The sequence below is a fragment of the Carcharodon carcharias genome, chromosome 10, assembly GCF_017639515.1.
Source record: "Carcharodon carcharias isolate sCarCar2 chromosome 10, sCarCar2.pri, whole genome shotgun sequence".
Lineage (NCBI taxonomy): Eukaryota > Metazoa > Chordata > Chondrichthyes > Lamniformes > Lamnidae > Carcharodon > Carcharodon carcharias.
The window spans coordinates 156,140,191-156,167,400 of NC_054476.1; the positions used below are offsets into that span (position 1 = coordinate 156,140,191).

The window sequence follows — 27,210 nt, forward strand, 5'->3', positions numbered from 1 at the left end:
ATGCCAGAATATGTCCCTGCTCAGCTTCACAGTGAGAGGGGAGGCTTACAGACTGCTTGTTTAAGAGCAGGGGCTGCACATCTGAATGTTGGCTTGGAGGCAAGTGGCATGCAGCAACCCCCACCACCCACCCCCCCCCCCCCCCCCCCCCCCTCAAACAACATCACTGGAATGTGTTGACAGTGAAGCTGCTGCAATGGGTGCTAACTACACATCCAGCATGGTACTGCATCAGGCAACCCAGGGTGGTCTGAAGTCAATCTGTTGGGTTCACTGGGTATCTACACTCTTAGTAACAAGGATGGATGGAAGAATGGTCAGAAGCTCAGCTGCGATGTACCCCACTGCAAAACTAGCCGAGATTCACTGCCTAGGCACACTTGGAGAAGGGATCAGATTTGGGCTAGTGCTCAGAGAAATTCAAAGATTCGCAACCCTCTGAATGAATAAATTTCTCCTCACCTCAGTCCTAAATACCCAACCCCTTATCCTGAGACTGACCACCACTAGCTCAAGGCTCACCCACCAGGGAAAACAGCCTATATCAAGCCCTCTAAGAATTTTAAACGTGTGCTGGGGGGACAGCATCTTCCAGGGAGGAAGGGGAGAAAACTAAGAGCAAGAAAGGTAATGGTAGACTCCTGCACAGTAATGGCGTGACCCTCCCCAAACCCCTTGAAGTCTCTTCACTCTCTTCACACCACTTGCCTCCTTCTGTTCTGCTGAGAATTTTTCTTTGCCAAACAACATAAAGTTATGTTAAAGGTAAAGGCACTGCCCCTTTAACTTGGGAACAGAGCCAAAAGAAAGTCTTCAGCAAGGTCATATGGGACATTGTTTAGGCATCAAATTCAATTATAACTGCACTTACGTTTCAAACATTGCGACTTTGCTTTGATTAATCCTTTTTAAACTTGCTGTAGAGATAAAACGATTAACTATTAGTCTTAACAGAAACATTCTTGTCAAGAAACTATGGAAATTCAATTGCGGTGCATGTAATAATTACGGTATCAAAGCCAGCTTATACAAATAAGAATTCTGATACGACAGTTTATATATACCCTGCTAATTATGGAAAACAAAACTTACAGTCGGGCCCTTATTCATAATTGCAAACAGGGAGACTGCCCAGTTCTACTGGATAGTATTGGGCTGATGATTTATTCAATGTGTTATTCTTTTGCTCTCGCTCAGAGATTTCCCCCCCAAGTCTTTTTCCTCCCACCCAGAAAATGATTATGGAAGTTTCTCGTGAGGGCAAAGATTAATTCCCGCCAGTGGTAAGGTTTTCAAGGTTAGTCAGTTAAGCAGCAATCAGGAAGTGTTAACTAGTAATTGCGGCAACCATCCAGATCTGATTAAATGTCATGTAATTCACAGCTCACCCCAGGATGTCTATGTCACTCAATAGCAAGTCTATATAAAAATTGATGGACCTCCCTTAGTATTGATAATAGTAAGTAAGAGAACACAAAGTTAGTGAGTGTTGTGGAGGGAAACAGCGCATTATGTTGATATTGAGAAAGAAAATCTGTGTGGTTCTGGTAATATGACTCTAATTGGAATAAGTGGTTAGCGGTGAAGTGCTTTCTGACTGGTTTAAACTTTTAAGCCACAGTGTCTCAGTGGATAGTACTCTCACCCCTGACTCAGAAGATTCAGAGTTCAAGTCCCACCCTAAGAGACCTGAGCACAAAATAGCAATCTGATGCTTCAGTACAGTACTGAGATGGTGCTAACATTAAATAAGATATTAAACCACCATTCCATTTAGGTAAATGTAAAAGATCCTGTGGCACTATTTTGAAGAAGGGTAGGGGAATTATCCCTGGTGTCCAGGCCAATATTTATCTCACAATCAATATCGCAAAAACAGATTATCTGGCCATTGCCGCATAGCTGTTTGTGGGATCTTGCCGTGCACAAATTGGCTGACATGTTTCCTACATTATAATGGGTTGTCCTGAGGTCGTGGAAGGTGCTATATTGATGCAAGTCTTTCTTGAGGTGAACAGTGAAGTGTTGCTTTGTTTGGTTTTGAGAGTTTTTGAATAATTTATAGACTTAACAAATCTCTTGAGACACTGACTGTGGTAAATTGGATTTATTCTAACAGTAGGGCCGCTGTTCTTAAAGTGCTCCATGTTTCAGTTTGCTGCCAAGAGGGAGCCTGTGTCCCTTTAAAGTCACAACATCTAATTATTGGTCAGTAACCAGAGCCTAATCGTTATTTGTTGAGGATTAGAAAATGTTTGTTCGTCATACTGTACAGACCAGAAGCACCCAATGATTTTTTTTAAAGATTAACCATCGAAGTCTCAATGGTTACGAACAAAGCACGTGCTAGATTCAATGGTTTTATATCAAGGGTTGTGAATCTCCCGTGATGCTGCTCATGTTCAATCAGAACCTGTACTGCTTTATAAGGACACAAACAATGTTCTGCTGGTAAAGTGTCACTCTAAGGCTTTAATGCCTGACTGGTAGTCGGTAAACACCGAATGAGTTCATACAGAAGTCAGTTAAATAATGAAGATATTGTGCGTGTGGTATTCTCGGTTGCTGGAGTCTCCCTGTAAGTTCGACATCATTGCATTATTGCTTTGCATTTTTTTAAAAAGTGTGTCAGAAGTTTACATTAGGCTGATATCTGCAGTGTGATGAACAAGAGGTGTGTGCCTGTCTAGAGTTTTTCAATAAAATGACTGGATAAATGTAATGTTCTCAAAGATTTATTATGAAATTGAGCCCACCCACTGATTTGAACTGTTCTGATGATCAGGCCCCTGAGGTTAAGGAGAAAGCACTATGATATTTGCCAGTGTTCTTCTTGCCTACCTTTCATTTTAAATAGTCTGCTTTTCCAAGATGTTACTTAGGTAGATTTAGGCCCAGCTTGGGGCTCTAGATCAATGAGGTGTGGCCTCCCTGTACTATATAAGGAGGGGTAGCTGCAGCTGAGAATAGCTGGTCATTCACCCCATTGACCTCTGTGGGGCCTTGCTTTGTTCAAAAATGGCTGTTGCTTTTGCCTATACAGTGACCGATTAGAAAATTCATTGCATGCAACATGCTTTGGGATGTCTCTGATGTGAAAAGGCGCTGTATCAATGCAAGTTCCCTCTTTTAACTGATTGTTAACCTTGAAAACCCAGGACAAAGCGGCACCTATTTTCGAAAACTTTCCCGCGCCTTTTGCAAATCCTCGCCGGCGCTTTCCTCGTCAGTGAGGGGGATCTCCGTCTCGGCAGGAGGCCCCAGAATGTTCGAACTCTTTGAGCTCCCCTCTGGTACAGTCCTGGGTGTTTGCAATGCTGCTGCAAGGCTGGCGCTCTCAAGTCCGCATTCCTGGCTAACGGGCACAGCCGGACGGCTCACCTGGTTCTGCCTCTGGCCGTAATGCCACCTCGCTCGTAGGAAAAGTGCAGGGTCAGGCATGGGGTCCAGTTCGTCCTGTGCCACCCGTCGCCTTTGCTGAGAGGAGCCTGTCCCCATTGCTCTGTCAGTGCAGGTCTTATCAGTCATTTTGGAATGGACCTTATGGTTCCTTTTCAGTGATATTGATGTATATACTGGAGATGTAGGGATGGCTTTATCAGAAGGCTTGTCTGAAGGCCGATTACCTTGCCTAGAGTTACTTAGCTTCTGTTTGAAGCTGTGCAACTGAAATGAGAGATGAGCCGCAGTCTCAGACTGCTTCTGCAGTTCACTATTCAGGAGGGTCATCCTGTGACTCCGTCTCTTGAGTTCCTCCAGGAACAGCCGCTCCCTCCTCCGTAGGCTGTCCTCCAGCGCAGTTATCAGGGCCTCTTTGTGGCAGAGTTCTTTTCTCAGCGCTGCATTTTGCAGCTCCTTCTCTCTGATTTGAGCCTCGAGGGGAGCGCAGTCCTCCTGTTGCTCACAGTCGTCTGCAAAAGGATTGAGAAACAGAGGTCAATTGAAAACTCAAAATACTTGCAACAGGCTCCTTTCAAGAAAATGGTTTAAGCTACATAATCCCCCAGGATCAGGAAATTCTCCCACTCTTACCACCTGCCATATTGGAAGGATTTGCTGGTTGATAACCAACCTGTTTGGTCACATTTTGAACACACCTTCCATGGACATCAGGTCCTGAAGTGAGATTTGAACTCAGAGCTGCTGGCCCAGAGGTAGAAACACTGCGCTCCAAGACCTTCTTTGTTTCTTTACTTGCCCCATTACCACTCCCTTTGGCCATCTCCATTGGCCTCATTGCTTGTATGGGAAAAGCTGTCCTCTTGAAGGCCTGACCCTCTCTATAAGCATGAATGCCAACACATGGTGAGCCAGCAGAAGACTTGAGGAACAGCATTCCACATGGGCACTTTACAGCCTTCCAGGCTCAACATTGAGTTCAATAATTTTAGATTGTACTGTTGCCCACATTTTGTTTCCTTTTTCTTCACTGGTTCTGTTTTTTCCCCTCTCTATTGTGTCTCTTTTTGCTTTCAGATGGCAACTGTTCATGACCCTGCCACCTCTAGAAAAGTCTCTTATTTTTTTCCAGTTCTGAAGAAAAGTCATATTCAACTCAAAACATTAACTGTTTCACTCTCCATAGATGCTGCCAGACCTGCTGTGTATTTTCAACACTCTTTTTAATTTCAGATTTTGCTTTTATCTCTTTCCTCAACACCCTAAGAGGGCATTGGCAATCATGGACTTCCTTTGGTCCATGATTATGTTTGGCAAAGTAATGCAGTAGTTTGGCGTTACCTCCTGCAGCATGGCTGACCAGGAAATTCTCCCACTCTTACCACCTGCCTTTTTGGAAGGATTTGCTGGTTGATAACCAACCTGTTTGGTCACATTATGAACACACCTTCCATGGACATCAAGTGCTGAAGTGAGATTTGAACTCAGAGCTTCTGGCCCAGAGGTAGAAACGCTACCACTGTGCTACAAGACCTCCTTTGTTCTTTTACTTGCCCCATGACCACTCTCTTTGGCTTTGCACCTCCACGCCTTTAATCTATATTGCCTTCCACCCTGTCACGGACCTTTCCTTTTGTTCTTATTCTCACCTTCCCTTATTTCATTACTTAGAACTTATTACATCTGACGAAAAAGCATTGACCTGAAATGTTATTTCCATTTCTCTCACCAGTGATGTTGCCAGACCCAAGTATTTCCAACATTTTCTTTTTCTCTGTTCACCTACAATGGCTGATGACTCTATTCTTTATATTTTCCATTGCCTCACTCCCAGAAATGCAGCTTCTCCAAATTTTTCCTTCTATTTTTCAGTATTTTTTCTCTGACCACTGAAGACTTTTACTAATCCTGAAGTACGATTGCTGCAGCCCTTCAGTATCTCACCCAAGTGTCTGTTCTTCATAGAATCACAGAGCACAAACGGAGGCCATTGGGGTCACCATTAGGCTCTTTGAAAGACCTATTCAATTAGCCCCATTCTCCCACTCTTTCTCCATAATCCTGAAAATGATTCCTTTTCAAGTATATATCCAATTCCTTTTCTAAAGTTACCATTGCATCTGCTTACACTAGTCAGCGTGTTCCAAAACATGACAACTCGCTATGTAAAACAAAAAATTCTCCTCATTCCTCCGCTGAACTTTTTGCCAGTGATCTTCAATCTCTGTCTTCTGATAAGTGACCCTCCTTCCAATGGAACCAGTTTCTCCTTACGCACTCTATTTAAAACAGTCACAACATTACCTTGAACACCTTCGACAGATCTCTCCTTAAGCAGCTTCGAGTCCCCACAGCAATTTTGACTTGGGGTTGGTGTCACGTCGCGGTTAAGCCTGAACATATCCTCCCATAATACCCACACACATCTGTTATCCATTGGAATAACTGGACAGTAATTTAAAGTCACAGATCGTGCTCAGTCTCACCTTCCTTCCCTAACCCAAAGAGATCAACTGTAGGACTAGGGTCACATTTCTGACTGGGATCAGGTAACTGAACCGAGGCCAGGCAATCTGGAATCGCTTTGGGACAAGTTGCTGTGTAACACACTACACAACCCATTTACTCACTAAGCCACTGTGACATTTACCTTATTGTTTATTAAACATGTTATGTTTTTAAATATTCCTGACATCAGGAAACAGGGAATGTAGATAATGATAACAATGTTCCCAGTTCAGCCAAGTGGGCCATATTTGGAGTGTTATAGCTTGGTTCGTCTCATACAAATGGATTTTATCCATTAGAGATGGAAACATAAATGATGTCTGTTATTTAACAGGGATGAGAACAGCGTTATGTTAAGAGACAAGAGCGATTGAGAGCCATCAATGCTTGAGGGATAGAAAATGTTTCCTTTTTACTAGTCAGGTCACCACCAGTAAACTCTGGGTCAGCTACAGCACACTCTGACTGGATGCACAGTAATGCATCAATAATGACACAGGGTTTCCCCCAGCCCCAATATGTTTTTCTTAAATTTCTATTCCAGTCTTCTAAAGGCATCTTTAAGTGAGATTGTACTTAAAGTAAATTAAATAAATTAAATTAAATTAAGCTTAAAGTAACCTGGTGTGGAGCGACACTGACGCATTGCGAGCACCCTATCTACTTAGGAGTCACCCTTGACAGACGCCTCACCTTCAAGAACCACATCGAAAAGACAAAGGCAAAAGTGAGCACACGAAACAACATCCTGAATAAGCTCACTAACACAAAATGGGGAGCAAGTTCGAAAACATTGCGAACCAGTGCACTTGCTCTTTGCTATTCCACTGCCGAATACACCTGCCCTGCATGGGAAAGATCTACTCATGCTAAGAAGATGGATGCCGTTCTGAATGCAAGCTGCCGACTTATCACAGGTTGTTTAAAACCAACAAACACCAACAGCCTATATATCCTGGCAGGTATCGCTCCCCCTGATATAAGAAGAATGGTAGCCAGCAAGAAAGAGCGACTCCGTCAAACATCAGATGAGAGGCACCCTCTACATGGTCATACACCTACACCCAGCCGCCTAAAGTCAAGGAAGAGCTTCATGAACAGTGTTGTTCCATTACAATCAACCCCATCTGAAGCCCGCATCGCCTTGTGGAAAGACCGGCTCGCCAGTCTCGAACAAACACCAGCGATGGAAATTCTACCAGATGAAAGCCTTCTCCCAGGACCTAATTGCAACTGGGCTATCTGGAAGTGCCTTAGCAGACTTAGGACTGGTGTAGATCATTCAAAGGTGTCACTAAGCAAATGGGGATATACAACCAGGCCGACAACTTGTGAATGTGGAACTGAGCCACAGACTATGCAACATCTCCTGCAATACCTATCGCTAGAGGAACCCTGCACTGTTGCAGATCTTGCCGAATTCAACAACAAGGCATAAAAATGTGTCCAGTTCTGACTGGGCCGTGTATAGACTGTCTGTGGACACGATAAGAAGTGAGATTGTCAAATTTTGGGCACTTTTGGGCTGGAGGCTGGGTTGAGACTGTTCAAACTCATGGGATCTCCTTATTTGTTGTGGCAAAGTATCTGTTACTTCAAATGCTATTGCTGCTGCATTGAATGTCAAACGGTGCTCTCCACTGCTATTTTATTGTTCAATTATTTTATAACTTAATTTGTGTGTTTTGAATATCCTATTATTCTAGTTAATGTCAATGTTACAAACTATTTGAGAAATAGAAAATTTAATACAGCGCTCAAAAAAAGGCTAGCCAATGGCAAAGCAGGAAATGGTCACATGCTAGAGGAATTTGGGTAGGGAAATCCTAAGGCTGAGGTCAGGTGAGTGAGAGGGGAAACTTTTTGAATGTTATGTTTCATATTGTCATTGTAATGTTTCTAAATTTGCATTTTGAATAAGTATTTAAGTGATTGTCTAATGGTACATTGATTGGATTAATATAAAATTCTTAACACTTAGCATGACAAATGCTGAGAAAATGTTTCACCCTGTCTGGGGAGTCTAGAATACGGGTCACAGTCTCAGGATAAGGGGTCGGCCATTTAGGACTGTGATGAGGAGAACTTTCTTCACTGAGGGGGGTTGTGAATTTTTGGAATTCTCTACCCCAGATAGCTGTGGATGCTCAGCTGTTGAATATATTCAAGACCGAGATTGATAGATTTTTGGACACGAAGGGAATTAAGGGATATGAGGACAGTGCAGGAAGGTGGTGTTGAGGTAGAAAATCAACCATAATCTTATTGAATGCTGGAGCAGATTTGAGGGGCCAAATGACTTACTCCAGCTTTTATTTCTTATGTTATTATGTTCTTATGGATTAAGAGAGAGAGAGAGACTTTCATTTCATTATCTTGAACTGCATTCCAAGCAGGTATCTAAAATAAGAAGACACTGTAATAGGTTCAATGTGTCACTCATCTCCTTGGCTATTGTGTTTTCAATCAATCTTATATGTAGGCATGGTCGGTACCCCATACAGCCCATTAACACAAATCAACAAAATGCATTTCTGTTAAGCTAAGATTTCGCAGCCTTTTACTCCAACTTCTAGCACCAGGCACGGTTCTGGGATGGTCGCTTATGAACTGACGCCCAGAGGCATATGGAATGGCAGGGCTGTAGGGGAGTGGGAGATGAGCGGCAAGTAGTGTTGGGGATCATGTTACTTGGGAATGCTCCTACATTATATTCCAACACTGACTACACTTTAAGAAGTGCTTTACTGGCTGTAACTTCCTAAGGTCATGAAAGATGCTTTATAAATGCAAATTTTTTTTTTTTGACACAGTAACATCCAACCAGGAACATAATCCACCAGAGGTGCAAATTGATTAGAAGGTGTTTAATGAGCTTCACTGAATAAGCAGCAGTTGGTTTTTAATCTACTTGGGTGCCATTCTGTCACAAGTCCAGTGTTTCTAAAAGTAACAAACTGTCAGTAATGGTGATGAGGGAAAAGGGCAAACTGTGACCTTTAGTTTCCTGCCTTGAATCACTGAGCAATGCCTTATGGAGCAACAATCTGCTGGCTCTGCCCAGGTAAGTTTTCTTGAACTTGCATTAATCTGCAGGCAGATAACGAAGTACCAGGAGGTAACATGAATTTAATGATGCCAGGAATCTAATTTGAGTTTTTAATTCCTCCTTTTGAAGTGTCATGCTTATTAATGAGGAAACATTGGAATTAATGACTAACTGTAGAAAATCCCAAAACAAATAGTCTAAATATTATTGTTCTTTGATGCCTGGTCTCCAAATGAAGGCCTTCCCAGTGATACTAAGCATCCTTGAAGCAGTGCTTTGGGTATCCTAATGGTCTTCACCATATAGAAAATACGTGGGTATGTGTCTATCTTCCATCCTGTGAACATGCCCATGCTAGCGAAGCTATTAGTGACCCTTTTTGTTTGGCATTTTCTTTTCTGTGCTCCAGATCTTGGCCTTTTGGAAGGAGTTTGCCTGCATAATAGGTCAGAGTGCAATCTCTACAATCTATCCAGACTGAAAGTGAAGATAAAGGTACTGCACATCTTGATCGGAGAACTCCCCTACACCTATGAAATGGCTCTAGTCACTCACATGGAAACTCAGCTACAAAGGCTCATGGGCTGCCTGCTCCCATTCCTGTAACTTGTCTCCCTTACTAAAAAACCGTGCTTTTGGGACAGGGTGTCACATCCTCTGCCCTCGATCACTAAACACCACAACCCTCCTGGCCCAAGGTGGTTAGCAAATTCTGCTACCTTGGGCACACAGTGACAGGAAATCTGTCTTTTGATCCAGAATGCAATACATGCACAGGGAAAGCAACTACCACCTTTGGCTTATTCACGAAACATGCATGGAACAACATCAAGCTGACTCTGAGGACCAATTTGCAGGTTTGAGGCCTGTGTTCTCAACATCTTGTTGTATAGCTGTGAAACATGGATAACTTGCAGCCATCAAGAAAGGAAGCTCAACAACTTCCATCTTTTCTGTTTGCAGTCTTTTCTGGGCATCTCATGGAAGGATCAAATCATAAATGCAGCAGTTATCTCAAAGGCAAAGCTTCCAAATATGTTGGCACTCCTCAGGCAGAGACAACTTTGCTGGATTGCAGGATAGAAGACAGAAAATCCTTGGGTACATGTCTATCTGGTGAGGTAGATGGAGCCAGAATACCAGTAGGGTGCCAAAGCTCCACTTTAAGGATCCTTGCAAATGTGACGTGAAGGCCCTAAAGATTGATCCTTACACCTGGGAGACACCAGCCAATGATAAAGGAAAATGGCAACTTCACCTATGGGCTGGCGTGCATTACCATGACGATCAGTGGCTAAAGCGGCTTGGCAACAAGCACCAACATGAACAACAACCCATAACTACACCTGGCAATCGCTTCATATGCGGCACCTGTGCAGAACCTGTCTCCCAGATCGGTCTCTGCAGCCATCAGCATCAGATGAAGCTCCACCAACCCCAACAGGCTTGATTTACTGTGTATCCATCATCTTATATGGATGGAAGGATGCCAACAATGGGCCCCCAGCAACTTGCTGAACTGCCTTATTGCGAAGATTTGTATCCATCGGAATTAGAGGCAGGTTATCATGCGGTACTCCAGACCTGAGAATCCTCAACTGTGTATTTGGGAGATATCAGCTAGTGATTGTTCGTTTGAGTATTATGTGAAATGTTGGTTATGATCCCAAGCTAACTTCCACCTTTGTTTAATTTCTGTTTCTGATTTTTCTCTTTTTCCTACCTCTCCCCATCTTATCCCCCACCCCCACCAGCAATCCATAATGCTGGGGTAAATTCGGACCTCTCTGGTATGCTAAGAATGTATGTTAAGTATGTTAAGATGGAGTTTAGAAGGATGAGAGGGGATCTGATTGAAACTTACAGAATACTGAAAGGCCTGCATAGAGTGGACATGGGGAAGATGTTTCCATTAGTAGGAGAGACTAGGACCTGAGCACACAGCCTCAGAGTAAAGGGAAGACCTTTTAGAACAGAGATGAGGAGAAACTTCTTTAGCCAGAGAGTGGTGAATCTATGGAATTCATTGCTACAGAAGGCTGTGGAGACCAGGTCATTGAGTGTATTTAAAACCAAGATAGATATGTCTTGATTGGTAAGGGGATCAAAGGTTATGGGGAGAAGGCAGGAGAATGGTGTTGAGAAACTTATCAGCCGTGATTGAATGGCAGAGCAGTCTCGATGGGCTGAATGGCCTAATTTCTGCTCCTATGTCTTATGGTCTTATGGTCTTAAGCAAGTAGCTGTCCATCTGGCAGACTGTGGGAGCATTGAAAAGGAAAGGACTTGCATTTATCTAGCACCTTTCACAGCTTCAGGATGCCTTAAAGTGCTAAACAGCCACAAAGTACTTTCGAAGCACGGTCACTGTAGTAATGCAGGAAACTTGGCAGCCAATTTGCACACAGCAAGCTCCCACAAACAGTCATGTAAAAATGAGCAGATAATCTGTTTATGTGATGCTGACTTAGGGCTAAAGATTGGCCAGGACACTGGGCAGAAATCTCCTTCTCTTCCTCAAAATAGTGCTCGTGTCCTCCTGAGGGTGATGGGGCCATGGTTTAACACCACACCTGAAAGATGGCACTACCTCTGACAGTGCAGCACTCCCCCACTGCACTGGAGTGTCGGCCTAGATTTTTGTACTCAAGTCCTAGTTCATAAGTCTCTGGAGTGGGATCTGAACTCACAACATTCTGACCTCCCACTGAGGGGGTCAGGAGCAGTCATTCCCTTGTTCTCACTTAACATTGGTCACTGAAAATTAATGGATTTCTACCATCTCATAATATCTGCCTTCCACATATGGCTATCTGGAGAGAAACGGGAATTACTCTAACCACATTCAGAGATCTTAAACGAGGCGAGATATGTTTGTCTGCTGTGGCTGCTTTAACTGTACCAATTCCCACTGACTTGTCCGAGGCCACTGTTACCCACTCCTTTTAAAAGAAATTGGTACAACACCTCTGATAATCAAGACACTTTTGCCATTGTGTGCACCATAGGTCGTGGTCAGCAGAATCTATCATCTCACAATGAAGGACATGTAAGGCGCTATCTGCATATTTCAAGGTTTCGATTTTAAATCCTCCACCACCAACCGCCCCCACACCCCCACCCCCAATTGTTGAGTTAAATTAGTTAAATTGTCACAATTGAGTAACTCAACCATAACCTATTCTTCACTGTTGAAATGTTAGGACATTGAGACTCACAGCAGGTGGGGTTCTAATGAACATTTAAACACATAACGTCCCAATAACGTCATCGTGACACAACTTAAACTTAACGATAGGTCGGGGGAGGGCTGAGCTGTTCCTGCCCGGCAGCAGGTCTGAGGTGGCAGTTGCCAATTGTCTAAACTAAGTGCCGAAGGTCAGCTCCACTGTGGTACTCGTTGTGGGCCAGGAGAAGGGATGCAGCCACCTCCGCGGGCCTCACAAGGAAGCCTTCAGCACCTCAGCCTGACCCCCATAGTGATGCTGATCTTCTGTCTGCCCTTGGTCACTGCCCAAATGGCGCCAGACCAGCCCCGTGGGTCCCCAGCTGTGGCCTTCTGCCTCTACCTACCATTCCCATCCGCCCAAAATTATTCAGAAGTGGTGCTCACTGGATACCAGACACCAGCAACGCCTCCCCCACCCCAACTGTCCCCTGTTCTCTGGGCCCAGTTCTCTACTTCCTACTTCAGTGATGACAGATACTCACATATTTTTAGGCCACCATCTTATGGGTACCAACTTATTACTGCCCACCGAGGTGGTATTACTGGTGCTGTTAGGCTGCCATTGATAAAGAGTGACAGGAATGCTGAATTTCCAACACCACTCATTCCACAGAAACATGACAATCGTGTGTAGCCCCCCCCACTTACAATAATTATTATCTTGCTTTGGCCAATGATGTGTGATAGACAACTAGCCATGGTTCAGCAATGAACCTATGAGTTGGCAGACATTTTGGACTGTTCTTTGACTTCATGCAGACATTTTGTGGGCCTTTACATAAGGAGATATGGAATGATATGGAGTGATATAAGTGATATGGAGTATATGACAGGATGGATTATACACTGTGTGGAACATGAACATGATATGGCCAAATAGCCTTGTCTCATTCTGTGTTTAATGTGACTCTAAAACATTCTTTAGCAATCACTTTATTTGCAGGATGTGTTCGTTTTCACGTGTTGGCTAAGTGAACTTAAGATTTGGTTGTGAAAGTAGGTCCATGTATTAAGATTAAATGACTAATCAATGGCTCAGCTCCCTGAGGAATAAGCAAGCAACTGATATAATGGGAACATGTAAACTGGTGTCGAGACAGTAAGTGAATCCAGTTAACAAGCAATTAATATGGAGGCTGACAACACCGAGGTCCCATTCCAAGACGTTCTTATGAAGAATAAAATAGTAATGTGTCAAAAGAAAATGAACGATGAGACTTCAGCAGCCTGGCTAGATTAGTGTCACAAAAGGTCACTCTCAGTGTGTTCAATTGTCATTCCATTTTCCTGCCTGCCTTTTGCCAAACATCATTTAAAGATTTTCCTTTTTATCTCAAGGAACTGTCTAGTACATTAGAGCAGTTACCATGGTGACAGACAATGAACCCCTGGGTGTAAGTTTCCTATCACAGTTATGACAATACAGGGAGGTACAGAGTGGAAGTCACATACATCATCATCAGGGGTGTGGCAGGTGTTGAAATTAAAGGGGAAGGCACCCCAAGCTCCTTTTGTAAAGATTTTAGGGTAAACTATACAATGGCAATGGTACAGGCCTAGAAGCAGGACATCTGCCTGTAGTCTTAATTAAAATATTGTGTGCAACAAGGAAAATAAGACATGCAAGAGGAGAATGGAAAACCTTTAAATAGATAAAAATTAGGAGTTTGTTTTTTTTTTGTTTCCATTTTCTGTCCTTGCACATCACTCACCAGAATGCACCCCCACAACTAGGAGAATCTGAAATAATGAAACATTGGTAGATTCAATTTATTGTGGTTAAGCGTTAAGTACAGTAAATAGGAAGATAAAAAATAGATGACTTCAGTTGTTACAAATTTGGATTTGGCAAAGATGCCTTCTTGGGTTCATTGGTTTCAATCATTCCTATAAATGGTCCGAGTGTCTTACTTTTTTATGGGAGTTAATTCAAGCTGTCCTACATGTATTTGTTTGATACGCAATCCTGAGACATACAATCCTTGTGATCTGGACCGGATATTCTTGTATTTCACATACATCTCCAACTGTTCCAAAAGCAAGACAAGTAAACACTTGGTGACTGATACAAATTATGAAGTTGATTTACTTCACAGCAGAGGGAACATACTGAACAGCGGTTACGATTGGACTCACTGCATCAATCTTCACAATTTATCTACACACAATACAAACTAAAGAAAATGCCACACTTCCCCACATTGTTCCGTCATCTTTCTTGACGCAAACAAGATAATTTCTGACCATCCTTTACCATTTACAGCCTTGCTGCCTCAACAAAAGCTTTTAATTTGTTTAGTTCCCTCCTGAAAGACAGACAGATAAAATGATTTTCCAGCGCAATGGGTATTAGTCTTTTTTGAGCATCTAAACAAGCTAACAAACTGCTTATTGTTCAGCCTCTGGGGAATATTATCTATCTTTCAACAAGATGACTTTTTTGGGAACTTGTGAGGAAACATAATGCTTAAATCCTTTCAGTGGAAAAATGGTCAATAAATCCTGAAATGAAGTATTTAAGTGGTCGACCAATGATGTCAAGCTCTTTAAAAATTACATTCGAAAGAGATGTGGCTCAATGGAAATCCAACACCTCTGACAATGCAGCATTCCCTCAGTGCTGCAACTGAAGGGAGTTAATTAGGGTTTGATTCTTTTTACTTCCTTCAAAGTTTTCCGATGCTAAAACCTGCTGGCGATTGCTGTTCTTGTCAACGTTTTAATACTTAAAATCACCGTGCGGATGAGAGAGTGATGGGGTTATGGAGATGCTGCAGTATTTTGGGGAAAGATGATGAGTCCTTGTGGCATTGATTGCTGTGTGGGCTATTTGCTGCTGAGTAAACCCCCTGAGTTCCACCTGAGTTGACATGTGTAATGTATTCTGAGTGCTGTTGGACAAGAAAACATTTGGATATAATTGAAATTCAATTTTACGTTCCTATTGGAATGACCAAAGCAGCAAGCAGTGAGATATTCTGAAATATATTTGCATCATTAGTTGTCAGAAACAATTATTTTTGTTTATTCTTGGGGAGATCACAGAATCATTTGGTAGTACAGCACAGGAGGAGGTCATTCAGTCCACTGAGTCTGTGCTGGCTCTTCTGAAGTATATGGACTCCCAGAAATGTAAAGTCTTGTCACGTGAAAACCTGATTTCAATCTCATTCTGTTAATATTGTAATGCAGCATGACCCTTTGTATTCCTAAGAGGTGGCCAAGTGACTTGCTTTCACTTAAAAGCCAGGATACTAAACTCACAAAAAGGCTGTAATGAAGACTGAATTGACAGATACCAGACGTAACAGCAGTTACGGCTATGAAGAGAGACTTTAAACGAATTGGAGCTTTCTTTTTCTCCATTTGATCACAGAGACTAATGGGGAGGAATCTAAAGAGAGCTTTTCAGCACTATGATTTTGAGAGGAAGAGTAGTGAAAGTTGTGAACAACACCGCCTGGAAGTTCCCCTCCAAGCCACCCACCATCCTGACTTGGAAATATATCGGCTGTTCCTTCACTGCCGCTGGGTCAAAATCCTGGAATTCCCTCCCTAACAGCACTGTGGGTGTACCTACACCACATGGACTGCAGCTGTTCAAGAAAGCAGCTCACCACCACCTTCTCAAGGGTAACTAAGGATGGGCAATACATGTTGGCCTAGCCAGCGATGCCCACACCCCATGAGTGAATAAAAAAAGAGATTGTTTTCACAGGCTGGCAAATTGGTTACAAGAGGTCACAGGCTCAAGAGTACTGGTAGAATAACAAAGCAGAAAGTGTCAACTTTTTTCAACACAAGATTTATAGAGCCTGCAATGCTTTATTGCAAGTAGTTATTGATGCAGGGACAGTAACGTTTATGAAAAAGGAACTGGATGAAGCCACTCAGCCCATTGGATCTGATCTGCTATTAGTTCTTCAACTGGCGTTAATTATGGTAATCCCATTTCCCTGCTCTTCCTTGTATCTTTCTACCGTTTGCTTAAGAATCTCAAATCTTGGGCATATTCCCATGTCTATATTCAATTGAGGAGAAGGAGGCCACTAAGGTTAAAATGAATAGGGGAGAAAATAAAAGGAGATGGCGTGATTAGACAATGCCAAGTTTTTGAAAGCTTGGAGACTGTAGGAGGGAGAGGCTCAGGGCCTAAAGAGTTCCACAATTTGAAAGAAATTTAGTTAATCTCTTGCCTAAGTTCGCCAAGGACAAATTTGTTAAGCGGATAAATACCCGATGCAACATGCCATTTTGAATAAGATATTATCCTAATCGTGACTGACAGAAATTTACCCAGTGTATTAAATGAGACCAGATTCTTTTGATATTTTAATATTGGCTAAGTTGAAGACACATATCACTGTGCTGATCCAAACACATGAAATAAAAAACATCAATTTTTACTGGTTGATTATCCGATTATAACTGGAAGATAATTACTGTGTAATTTTACTTTGAAGATTTACATTTTTTTTATTGTCTATGTTTAAAAAAAGGACCAACCGAACTGCCAGGGATGTGATCACAAGACAGCGTGTTTAAAATCCAAGTGAGTGAGAATTTCTGTTAAATATACTCTTCAGGTCCTTGCTAAAGTGTGAAAGTGATCCCTTGCACTGGGATTCAACAGTTAGATCAAATATTGGGAATGCAGCGCATCCATCTGAAGGTCAGAGAGACCTCCTGTAACAACGGGTAGCCAGATATTTGGCCTGACTTCAAGATTTTTAGGAGGGTGGGGGACTAGTAGCAATTGGAACTTCTTTAGCTATCAAGTTACTGAAAAGGAATGGAGTATTTGTAAAACAAAATGCCAAAAAAGCTGGTTTCAACAAGCACCAGGGCTGTACTTACACACCACTCTACACATTTGATGTAACAGAGCTTGGTATTTCAGTGTCTTGCTATGCAGTGATACCTAATCTACCATGTTAGCTCTACTGAAGAAATTATTGTAAGCCTCAACAATTCTGGAAGTTAACTCTTCTGTACTGGGTGCCTCTTGGGTAGCACACCAGCCTCTAGGTCCATAGGTTCAAGCTCCAGGACAGACCTGAGAATATAATTAAGACTGATCCTTCAGCTCGATACTGAGTGTGTGCTATTTTGCCAGAAGCTAGGTCTGTTGGATGGTGAGGTTCTGTCTGCCTGTTTCAATGGTCACGAAAAATCCCAGGCTTTTCAAAGAACAATTCCCAGTTTTATGGGAGTCCTGGCCAATAGCCATTCTTCCAGCACCACAAACACATCTACTCATTCAGTAATTTGCCATTTGTGGGAGCTTGCTGTGCACAAACTGGCTGCTGCATTCACCCCCAAAGCAATAGTTACTTCAATTCAAAATAACTGATTGGCTGTGAAGCATCCTAGAACATTTTTAGGATGTGACAGGCACTATGTAAATGCAAAATGCTCTCTTTTTCCCCCACCTTGTAATTAAAATAAATACAGATGAAGACCAACAACTTTAGCTTATCCATTCAGATGAGTTCAAGCAGTCTGAGCCCAGTTCAATGTGGGCAGGTACATATGGTTAAAAAAAACTCTCTCCAATTTGGCACTAATTGGTAAACCCACTCATAGAGGCTTCTTAGCAACTGCGGTGGGAGGCTCCTATTTGTCCAACAGAACTCCACAGGCTGATTCCAAGGCCCAAATTTTCACAAAGTCAGAAGGGCTCCGTGCCTTAGCCAAAATGGCACCGGAGCCCCAAATCCGTAAGTCTCGTCCCCGTATCTGGCACCCATCATTTTTGCCAACGTGGTTCTTGGAGACAGTAGCACATTTAAAAGCGCAGCTGCCTTCGCTCAGGGGCAATTTTCATCACTGAGTCTTCTGAAACACGACTCTATGAATTTGAGGAAAAGGTCTAAACCTACCAGGTTTCTTTGCAGGTCAGATACCCTTTTGGGATTTTTAAGAGTAGACGTTAATGTGTGTAAAAGGTGGATAAGGTCTGTGGAACTGTCAAGCTGTCAAGTTATTTAAAATCCCCTTCTCTTTATCTTTTGGGGGAAAATACCCAGTCTGCTGTGTCTCTCAGCTAAAAAAATCTGTGCTTGCAATTTCAAAAGCTGTTTGTAGACATAAACCTAAGGGCTACCATAATAGTATTATTTCTGCTTGACTGCTTCCACAAACTATTATCACAATGGGGGGGGGGGGAGTGGGGGGGGCTGTAAATTCACAACTTGATTGACAGCTCAGAAAGGTTATTAAGGCATTAGCTGTCTTTGATCTGGGGCTACGAATACAAATGATGTTTTTATAAAGGATCAAGTACTTGAAGGGATTTAAATGTATTGAATGGTCTTTTATCAATGACAGTTTTAATATATAGTGCAGTAACTCAGAACTATATATTGTTTCACCTCAGGATGGCTCCTGAGGTCTTCCCATGGTGGATACTAAATGAGTTGGCATGGAAAGTGTAAGGGCAAAGCATGGTGGGTTGCGGGCATGTGTTGGTATGAGTTGTCACTATGTTGGCATAGGGGTTCCAAGAGACCATGGAGGGGTATAGGGCTATAAGGGGCCATGAAGGGTGGATAGAGGGGCATAAGTTGGCATGGGAGGTATGAGGTACCATGGGGGATGGGTGGGGGCATGAGGTGGCATGAGTTTGCATTAATAGGGCATGGAAACAATCCACCTCAGCACTTGGCAGCCCCTGTGGCTGCCAACAAATCATTTCTAAGGGCAGCAGGCCTGACTCCATGCACTCATTCCTAGAACAAAAGTCCTGCTGCTCAGGGAAGTTTCTCCCAAGTCAAGATGGGGGAGTTGGGAAATTTCCTAACTCTGTGCACACAACTTGGGAGCAAAAATTCAAGCCCAAGTGTAAGAAAGAACAAACTCACCAAAAAAAAAACTGACTTTCCTGATCGCAAGCTGTCCCAAAGCACTTCATTGTCAGTGAGGTTATCTGAAGTGTATCCAATGTTGTAATAAAGAGAAACACAGCAACCGTTCTGCACTTTGAGGTCTCTCAAATCGCAATGAGTTGAATAACCAGATGAACTGTTCTAATGATGTTGGTTGAGAGATAAATGGTGAACTGGACACCAGGGCAACTTCCCTTGTTCTCCCTCTTTTAGTTTCGCCATGGGATCCATCTCCAAGGGAGAACAGGGCCTCTGTTTAGCATCTCATCTAAAACATTGCAACTCCAACCATGCAGCACTTCCTCAGTCCTGCACTGTAATGTCAGCCTGGATAACTGTTCAAGCCTGGAAATGGGGATTAAACCCATAACCTTCCAACTCTGAGGTTGAAGTGCTGCCCCTGACCGGAGCCAAGATTGCTGTCTCGATATTAATTTGTTTACAGTCATTTCCATCCATCAACTTTGTCATAGGGACTGAGGTTCTTGTCTGCTGTGATCACCATCGAAGGTTTGCCAATCTGAGCAGCTTTGCAGTGCTTTCACTCAGCTGGTCATCCATCCTGACCGTGTTGACCAGGAGGCAGGGGCTTCGTGTAACAACAGTTCCTCAGTACCCAAGGTCGTGATCTTTACTCGACTTGATTGAAAGAGGCAAGTCAGCTCCCTAAAAACTAATTAATATGAACAAGGAGCAGGAGTCAGCCATTCAGCCCCTCAAGCCTGCTCTCTACCATTTTAATAAGGTCATGGCTAATCTGATTAATGTGAAAGCAGATTACTCAAAGACATGTTGATAGGATGGGATAAAGGAAAGTGGAAGGGGAGCTCATGTGGAACATCAACATTGATGTGGACCTGTTAGGCTAAATGGTCAGTTTCTGTGCTGTAAAATTCATTGCAATTTTTTTATTTTATTCATTAATGGGATGTGAGCGTCGCTGGCTAAGCCAGCATTTAGTACTTAACCCTAATTGTCCTTGTTCAAAGGGCATTTAAGAGTCAACCACATTGCTATGGGTCTGGAGTCACCTGTCGGCCTGACCAGGTAAGGACAGCAGATTTCCTTCCCTAAAGGACATTAGCACTGGTGAAACAGATGGGTTTTTAACCACAATTGGCAATGGTCATCATCAGGCTTTTAATTCCAAATTTTTAGTGAGTTCGAATTTCACCATCTGCCGTGGTGGGATTTGAACTCATGGCCCATAGGGTATTACTCTGGGTCTCTGGAATACTAGTCAGTGACAATACCACAGCCTCCCCTAAATTCCATGATTACTGAACAGTTCAGTCCGCACTTGCATCCCATTCTGAAATCGGGAAGGCGACAAGATTGCCGTGCTTGTACAATATCTTCACAAGGGACCTTTTATGACTGAATTACAGGGTACTAAGTATGTTTGACGAACAGACTGACTACTTACCAAAATAGCTACATGCCAGCAGAGCCTGGAGCTGAAAAGCTTACTGAGTGAAAGGGTGAAATTATCTCCATAGAAAAGAAAGGTTTCTAAGACGCTGCATCAATCTGTGAAGCGTGAATAATAGCTCAGCGAAGATTGCAAGTTTAGCCTATGCAGTATTTAACAACCTAGACATTTACCCAAAATCAACTGCAAATCTTCTGTGAGTATCAGAAAGGTAAATATTCTTCAGTGTGACTTTTTCTTTTTGTACTCTTGAAGGTGAAGGATGTTACTGGTGAAGCAATGAAATATTCAGGTCAGTCAGGTCAGGTGTCACACACCAAGATACTGAGGTAAATGCCCTTCTATTGTGCTGGATAACATGGACTGGATTTTCACTCTGGGTGAAGGTGGGGGGTTGCAGGAAACAGAAGTTGGGTACTGTTTCCACATCCTAAACCTGCCCCCTGCCTGGGGTTAAACAATCATTGACCTGTGATTTTCCTCCCAGAGGTGGCCAATTAAAGATGGTGGACAGGCTTTCAAAGCCAGAGGGCTAATCAGAGGCCCTCGAGCTTGAGAGGAGCACCCAGCTATAATGCAGGGGGTTCCCAAACCGTGGGTCACGACCCCCAATGGGGTCGCGGAAGTCACATTCGGGGTCTTGAGCTCCCCTTCCTCTGCAGTAATGGTGACTGTGGAGAGAAGACTGCACATTCTCGAGACTGTGGCTGGATTCACTGGATCGACGCTGCCAAACAGCAAGGGGCAGGCAGTGAGTCCAAAGCACCCTTTAACATAAGAAACTACTTTTAGCAGGGTGTTTGAGTGGGCCCATGATGTTTGTGTGTGCTGACTTGGCTGATTGCGAGAAGAAGTGGGCAATCACACCGCTGAGCTGGGAAGGTAAGCGGCTGCTTCAAAAGTTACTGTATTTCTGCTCGTATCTGCCCCTTTACATCGTGCTGACAACTCTGTCTCGCAGGCACTGGCAACTAGACCCAAAAGGAGGAGAGGAAGGGGAGAGGGGCTGGTGACCGTGGGGGGAGAGGGTTGGAAAGAGAGGCTGCTGAGTGTGTTGGTGAGGGGGGGAGCAGGGGTTATGAAGAGGGACTGCTGAGTGAGAGTATTTGTGTGTGGGCGCGGAGTGGGGGTTGGGAAGAGAGGTTGCTGAGTGAGTGTGTGTGTGTGTGTGTGTGGGGGGGGGGTGCGGAGAGGGGGTTGGGAAGAGGGGTTGCTGAGTGAGTGTGTGTGTGTGTGTGTGCGTGCGTGTGTGGGGAGGGGGCACGAAGCAGGGGTTGGGAAGAGAGATTGCCGAGTGAGTGTGTGTGTGTGTGTGTGTGTGTGTGTGTGTTGGGGGGGGGCGGGGGGCATGAAGCAGGGGTTGGGAAGAGAGGTTGCTGAGAGTGTGTGTGTGTGTATATGTGGAGGGGGGCATGAAGCAGGGGTTGGGAAGAGAGGTTGCTGTGTGAGTGTGTGTGTGTGTGTGTGTGTGTGGGGGTGGGGGGGGGTGGCTGAGTGGGGGTTGGGAAGAGAGGTTGCTGAGTGAGTGTGTGTGTGTGTGTGTGTGTGTGTGTGTGCGTGTGTGGGGGGGGCACGAAGCAGGGGTTGGGAAGAGAGATTGCCGAGTGAGTGTGTGTGTGTGTGTGTCTGTGGGGGGGGGGCGGAGTGGGGGTTGGGAAGAGAGGTTGCTGAGTGAGTGTGTGTGTGTGTGCGTGTGTGGGGGGGGTGCTGAGTGGGGGTTGGGAAGAGAGGTTGCTGAGTGAGTGTGTGTGTGTGTGTGTGTGTGTGTGTTGGGGGGGCTGAGTGGGGGTTGGGAAGAGAGGTTGCTGAGTGAGTGTGTGTGTGTGTGTGTGTGTTGGGGGGGCTGAGTGGGGGTTGGGAAGAGAGGTTGCCGAGTGAATGTGTGTGTGTGTGTGTGTGTGTTGGGGGGGGGGGGGGGCGCGGAGCGGGGGTTGGGGAGAGAGGTTGCTGAGTGAGTGGGGGAGGTTTGGGCAGAGAGGCTGCAATGTGTGTGTGTGGGGGGCTTGAGTGGGATTATGAGGAGGGGGCATGTGCTTGGGCACAGGTAGTGAGGGATGTTGTGAAGTGGGGCATTTGTGTCTGTGTGTTGGGGGAGAGGGGCTGATTCCAATGTGTGAGAGGGTGGGGTAGGGACAGGGGCTTCACTGAGTCTTCTGTCACTGGGGAATATGGAGGGCTTGGCAGAAACCTACATATTTTTATTCATTCATGGGATCTGGGCATCACTGACTAGGCCATTATTGCCCATCCCTAATTGCCCTTGAGAAGGACAATGTTAATATTTATGTTTATGTGTTGATCTATAATGCACAAGTTTTAATAATGATATACTGAATGATACTCTGCTGATTTGACTTTGCTGGCATCTGGGGTCACGTTAATTTTCAGATGTTAAAATGGGGTCACCTTGGAAAATGGTTGGGGAAGCATTCCTAATATGGAAGGCAATGGGGAGAGGGTGCTTCAACATTTAAAAATAAATTCAGTCGCTTGGCCACCACAGTGGGAGTGGGGGTGTTTGGGTGCTGGTGGATACCATCTATAGAACAGCCTGTGGCTGCTCCCAAACCCAGGCAAGAAGGGTGGCCTGTGGGTGTCTGGAGGCTGAATTGGCCTCAATAAGGCTGTTGACGTTCAATGGCATTACCATCACTGAACCTTCCACTATCAACATCCTGGGGGTTACCTTTGACCAGAACCTGAACTGGACTAGCCACATAAATACTATAGCTACAAAAGCAGGTAAGAGGCTAGGAATCCTGCAGCGGGTAACTCAAATCCTGACTCCCCAAAGCTTGATTGTCACCCCTTCCACATACATTAACACTCTCCACCATCGACGCACAGTGGCAGCAGTGTGTACCATCTACAAGATGCACTGCAGAAACTCACTAAGGCTCCTTAGGCAGCACCTTCCAAACCCACAACCACTACCATCTAGAAGGACAAGGACAGCAGATACATGGGAAAACCACCACCTGGGAGTACCCCTCTAAGCAACTCACTATCCTGACTTGGAAATATATCACCGTTCCTTCACTGTCATTGGGTCAAAATCCTGGAACTCTCTCCCTAACAACAGTGTGGATGTACCTATGCCACAAGGACTGCAGCAGTTCAAGAAGGCAGCTCACTACCATCGTCTCAAGGGCAATTAGGGATGGGCAATAAATGCTGGCCCAGCCAGTGACGCCCATGTCCCATAAATGAATAATTAAAGAGACTAATTGGCTATCTGCACACACATTAGTGAGGCTATTTTAGCTCCTCCTCCTCCCCCCCCACCCCCCACCCCAGCCCGACCAATCTTGGCCCTGGGGAGGGCCAAAAATCAAGCTCTGTGCCTCTTCCAAAATCTGTCAAGCCTCCTAGTTATGTACAGTATTATTTGTCCTATGTGAGTTAATGCTGTACTATGGATCATTTACGTTGTTGGGCCATGCCCATAAGCAACTGGATAGAGACAACACACACACATTTCACATGGGATCTCAGAGTCACCAGACAGTGGAGACCCCCTGGGCTGCATTTGTACCCAGGTCCAGAAGTGGAAAACCAATGTGTAACTCAAAGGACTACTTGGCCAAAAGATAGTGCCTCTTGAAAATTCTCTCAGTGCTGCACTGGAGCATCCGACCAGATTATGTACTTTTAAGTCTTGGAGTGGGATTTGAACCCAAACCCCCAAGGGATGCAGGAAGAGAGGCACCTGGGGGAATATGTACACAAATCATTGAAGGTGGCAGGGCAGGTTGAGAAAGTGGTTAATAAAGCTTATGGGATCCTGGAATTTATTTATAGAGTACAAAAACAAGGTGGTTATGGTGAATCTTTATAACACACTGGTTCGGCCTCAACTGGAGTATTGTGACCAATTCTTTGCACCACACTTTAGGAAGATGTGAAGGCATTAGAGAGGGTGCAGAAAAGATTTACAGGGATAGCTCCAGGGATGAGGAACTTCAGTTATGTGGATAGATTAGAGAAGCTGAGCTGGTTGTCCTCGGAGAAGGGAAGATTAGGAGAATTGATAGAGGTGTTCCAAATCATGAGGGGTTGGTCAGAGTAGATGGAGAGAAACTGTTCCAATTGGCGAGGGGGTGGAGGACCAGAGGATACCGATGTAAGGTGTTTGGCAAAAGAACAAAGGGTAACGTGAGGAAAAACCTTTTACACAACATGTGGTTAGGATCTGGAATGCACTGCCTGGGAGTGTGGTGGAGGAGGATTCAACCATGGTTTTCAAAAGACAATAGAATAATTATCTGAAGGGAGAAAAACATTACAGGACCACGGGGAAAGGGACTAGCCAATTTACTCTTGCAGAGAGCTGGTGCAAACACACAGGCTGACAGGGCCCTCAACCGTGTCCGGCCCATCTCCCGCGCATCTGCCCTCATGCCTTCTCTTCCCTCCCAGAAACATGATAGGGTCCCCCTTGTCCTCACTTATCACCCCACCAGCCTCCGCATTCAAAGGATCATCCTCCGCCATTTCCGCCAACTCCAGCATGATGCCACCACCAAACACATCTTCCTTTCACCCCCCTCAGCGGCATTCCGTAGGGATCGTTCCCTCCGGGACACCCTGGTCCACTCCTCCATCACCCCCTACTCCTCAACCCCTACCTATGGCACCTCCCCATGCCCACGCAAATGATGCAACACCTGCCCCTTCACTTCCTCTCTCCTCACCGTCCAAGGGCCCAGACACTCCTTTCAAGTGAAGCAGCATTTCACTTGCATTTCCCCCAACTTAGTCTACTGCATTCGTTGGTCCCAATGCGGTCTCCTCTACATTGGAGAGACCAAACGTAAACTGGGCGATCGCTTTGCAGAACACCTGCGGTCTGTCTGCAAGAAAGACCCAAACCTCCCTGTCGCTTGCCATTTTAACACTCCACCCTGCTCTCTTGCCCACATGTCTGTCCTTGGCTTGCTGCATTGTTCCAGTGAAGCCCAGCGCAAACTGGAGGAACAGCACCTCATCTTCCGACTAGGCACTTTACAGCCTTCCGGACTGAATATTGAATTCAACAACTTTAGGTCTTGAACTCCCTCCTCCATCCTCACCCCCTTTCCGTTTCTTCCCTCTTCCTTTTGTTTTTTCCAATAATTTATATAGATTTTTCTTTTCCCACCTATTTCCACCCCACCCCCAACTTGAGCTGCACCTTGAGTGCCCTGCCATCCATTCTTAAATGGCACATTCGTTTTGATAATATCACCACCTTCAACCACTTCCTTGTTCCTTTGTCTGTGACATCTTTTCTATCACTGCTTGCTTGTCCCTACAACCACACCATGCCCCCCCACTTCTCTCCCCCCACATCCCCCACCCCGCCCCCGCCACCCAACCTTAAACCAGCTTATATTTCACCCCTCTTCTAATATTCACTCAGTTCTGTTGAAGGGTCATGAGGACTCGAAATGTCAACTCTTTTCTTCTCCGCCGATGCTGCCAGACCTACTGAGTTTTTCCAGGTAATTCTGTTTTTGCTTTGGATTTCTAGCATCCGCAGTTTTTTGTTTTTATTTTGGCTCAATAGTATCCTCATTTGCTATAACCATTCTATAATTTTCTAACTGTGAGGCAAGAAAGATGGCCACCACTGAGCCAAGCTGATATTTGTTATTAACTGCCTTAAGGGATGGTGGGGAAAGATTTCTTCTGTTTGTAGTTTCTGGTGAAATCCTAAATATAACACCATTTATTGAGAGCAAGTTAAGTTATTCACAAAGACTTGGCTTTATTGATACTACAATGAGCTTTGTGCCTCTTATTCCCATGGTGTTCGATACACATCAGCCACATAATCTTCCTCCTTCCTTTGTTTAAATTAAAACTTATCACATCATGTCCCACTATAATTCAATCTTTCCCAGTTCATGAAAACTACAACACTCTGTCTCCCCCAGTCCAGTCATTCTCCTACAAAGTATAAACTTTTAAAAACCTAGATTGGTGTCACCTACGTGTAATACTCAATTTATTTCAAATTCTATTCTTAACACCCTCCATGGCATCTTAGCAGCATGGGTCGAACCTTTTGTACTAGTTTCTAGTTTTAAAAGGATTTGTTTTATTATTAGAATATGGCTGGATAGTGGGATCATATGACGTGTGTAACTAGCCCAACTAGATTAAACTGAGAGGGTCAAACATGTGTAAATTGTTTCGTATTAACATGTCCACAAAGGCTTTCTACACAAGCTGTTCTTGTAGCAATCTGCTCACTGTCACGGGATGCTGTGGACAGCATGGACAGTAATTTTAGTGTTTGTATCACCTTTCTCCTGGTATCCTCAACGGATATTTCAGACTGTTATCAGATTCTGGTGAGATTTTTGCTGAATGTCTTAGCTTTTGAGTGTCAGCCAGGGCCCAGTTGGTGACACTCTTGCCTCTGAGTCACAAGGTTCCGGCTTCGGCTCCCACCCCAGGGCTTGAGCATAGACATCAAGGCTGAGGCTCTGGTGCGTGAGGGAATGCTGCACTGTGGCAGGTGGCACCTTTTGGATGAGACTGAAGCCCCATCTGCCTGCTTGGGTAGATGCAAAAGGTCCCATTTTGAAGAAGAGCAGGGGAGTTATCTCTGGTGTTCTGGCCAATATTTATCCCTCATTCAACACCACAAACACAAATGTCTGGTCATTATCACATTGTTGTTTGTGGGAGCTTGCTGTGTGCAAATTGGCTGCCACGT

The 27,210-nt window shown here is 44.3% G+C and overlaps 1 protein-coding gene across 1 annotated transcript in view; it reads right to left on the minus strand.

Moving 5' to 3' along the window:
• Positions 1–3,171: 3,171 nt before the first annotated feature.
• si:dkey-54n8.4 (coiled-coil domain-containing protein 92) overlaps positions 3,172–27,210 on the minus strand; it is a 70,479-nt gene continuing 46,440 nt past the window's right edge. The window contains exon 4 of the mRNA XM_041196714.1: positions 3,172–3,911. Within this exon, the coding sequence (XP_041052648.1) occupies positions 3,172–3,911 (740 nt within the window). The remainder of the gene's footprint in view (positions 3,912–27,210) is intronic.